General features: G+C 43.2%; 1 protein-coding gene across 1 annotated transcript in view; it reads right to left on the bottom strand.

Moving 5' to 3' along the window:
* Positions 1–1,430: 1,430 nt before the first annotated feature.
* Positions 1,431–2,087, bottom strand: part of gsg1l (gsg1-like) — a 34,691-nt gene continuing 34,034 nt past the window's right edge. Inside the window, exon 5 of the mRNA XM_008294487.1 lies at positions 1,431–1,797. Within this exon, the coding sequence (XP_008292709.1) occupies positions 1,431–1,797 (367 nt within the window). The remainder of the gene's footprint in view (positions 1,798–2,087) is intronic.

Here is a 2,087-nt window from a genome sequence, read left to right as displayed (position 1 = left end):
TAGAACTACACCATGAAAGCAAAAGAACACTAAGAAGCTCTGTGAAAAGGTTATTGACAAAGCTTAAGTTGGAAGATGATCCAGAAAATCCATCATTGAAGGAGGCCACCTACGACTCCTCTGCAGAAGTTACAAGCTTCAGTGACTCAGATGGAAGAAACTGTTCATACAACTGTTGTCTGATCTTCACCAGTCAAAGCTTTATGGGAGAGTGACAAAGAGAAAGTTGCTGTAGTTAAAGAAAGCTCATATTAAATCTGAGCTCATCCACAGGCATGTGAGAGACTCTGAAGTCAACTGGCAGAAGGTTCAGCTTTTTGGAAATCAGACTAGATGCCATGTTTAAACACACCGTCTCCATTGTGAAGCATGGCGGTGGCAGCATCATAATCTTCACCTTATTGTGTGAAGCGCTGTGAGATGACATGTTGTGAATTGTGTTATATAAATAAAACTGCATTGACTTATGTGAAGCATGGTGGTGGCAGCATCATGATGCTTCTCAGTAGTAGACCCTGGAAGCCTTGTGAAGGTAGAGGGTCAAATGACTGCAGCAAAGTATAGAGGAATCATCCTGATGAAGTCTGCAAGTGAACTGACTTGGGAGAAGATTTGTTTTCCAGCAAGATAAACAGCCAACGACAAACAGAAATGGTTTAAAGACAACAAGATGAATGTTTTGGAGTGGTTGAGTCAGAGCCCAGACCCCAAACCAACTGAGAATTAATGGCTGGACTTTAAAAGGGCTGTTTCCTCATGATCCCTGTATAACCTGACAGAGATTGATCAGTTTTACAAAGAAGAATGAGGTAAGACCTATCCATACAATCTACTAAATACCGACTTGTTAGGGGTGAATATTTATGCTATTATTTATTTTACAACCTATATTTTTGATTCATTGGCTTTGCTTTGTAGAGATCTGTTTTTATTTTGACATGAAAGAATCTTTTTTGTATAGTCTTGTCCAAAAAAGACAAATTAATTCATTGTTGAAACACGATAAAGGTGGAAAACTTCCAGGAGGCAAATACTTTCCACAGGCACTGTACGCTTCCTGTTGCAGCTCTGAGTATTCGACCTTCCTGTCTTCTATTTGTAAAGCTGTTACTGCTACTTTTGACTGTTTAGCATCATTCTGTAATTTCCATTTGTGGCTACTGCGGCTGCACTCACTTGTTAAAATACTGCACATAGCACCTCGACATATTCTACCTACCATCCATCCACAAGGTCACAGATCTCACAGTCTGTTTTTCACACTTTATATTAATTTTCATTTACAGAGAACATGTCTGTCAGGTTGTATTTGTTTGTTCCCTCCAAGTCTGTTAATATTAATCTTCAGACAGAAAATAACAGCTGCTGTGCTTTCAGTATCGGTGGCCGGGTCCACAAATCCACATAAACCTTCCAGTCCAACGGGTGACTCAGCACTGCTCCTCCCCCAGCGAGTCTGTGTTCTCCCCCAGGTCTATGGAGGCCGACGTGGATCTCATCTTCCCACGCCCTGGACCCGGACCCGGGCCAGGACCGGGACCGGGACCCGGCCCCCCGACGACGAGGCCGGCCCTGGCTCCGCTGTGGCCCGGGTAGACCTCCACGGTGCTGGAGATGGACTGCAGGGATCGGTCCCGGAAGTAGTGGAAGGCCTCCTGGTCCAGGTAGCTCTGCTCCTCGCGGAGGCCCTGCTCGAACAGCTTCCGCTTGTGCCGGAACTCGATCACCGTCTTGGTGTAGGAGTTGAGGGTGGTGACGGAGGCGGCCATGCAGCAGGTGAAGGAGCCCCACGCCATGCTGGGTGGAGACACGGAGACAAGGTACAGAGGTCATTTAGGTGTTAAAAAAAAAAGGTCTACAACTGTGAAAACAAAGGAACACAAGATTTAAACAATTAGAAAAGGTGAAATTTAAACATTATTACAGTATTTACAGTTATGGCCTGTTTCCTTCAGTTTTTAAGGTCAACGGGGAAAATAAGTTTCTTTTTTTCTGTAATTGCACAAGATATCTGTGATTTAAGAATTTTGTAAAATAACAGTATGAAAAATATTGACTATTTTTTAATCCTTAATATACATATTTTT

This window comes from Stegastes partitus, unplaced genomic scaffold (genome assembly GCF_000690725.1).
Source record: "Stegastes partitus isolate 25-593 unplaced genomic scaffold, Stegastes_partitus-1.0.2 Scaffold966, whole genome shotgun sequence".
Classification (NCBI taxonomy): Eukaryota; Metazoa; Chordata; class Actinopteri; family Pomacentridae; genus Stegastes; species Stegastes partitus.
This window is presented reverse-complemented; position numbering and strand designations above follow the sequence as displayed.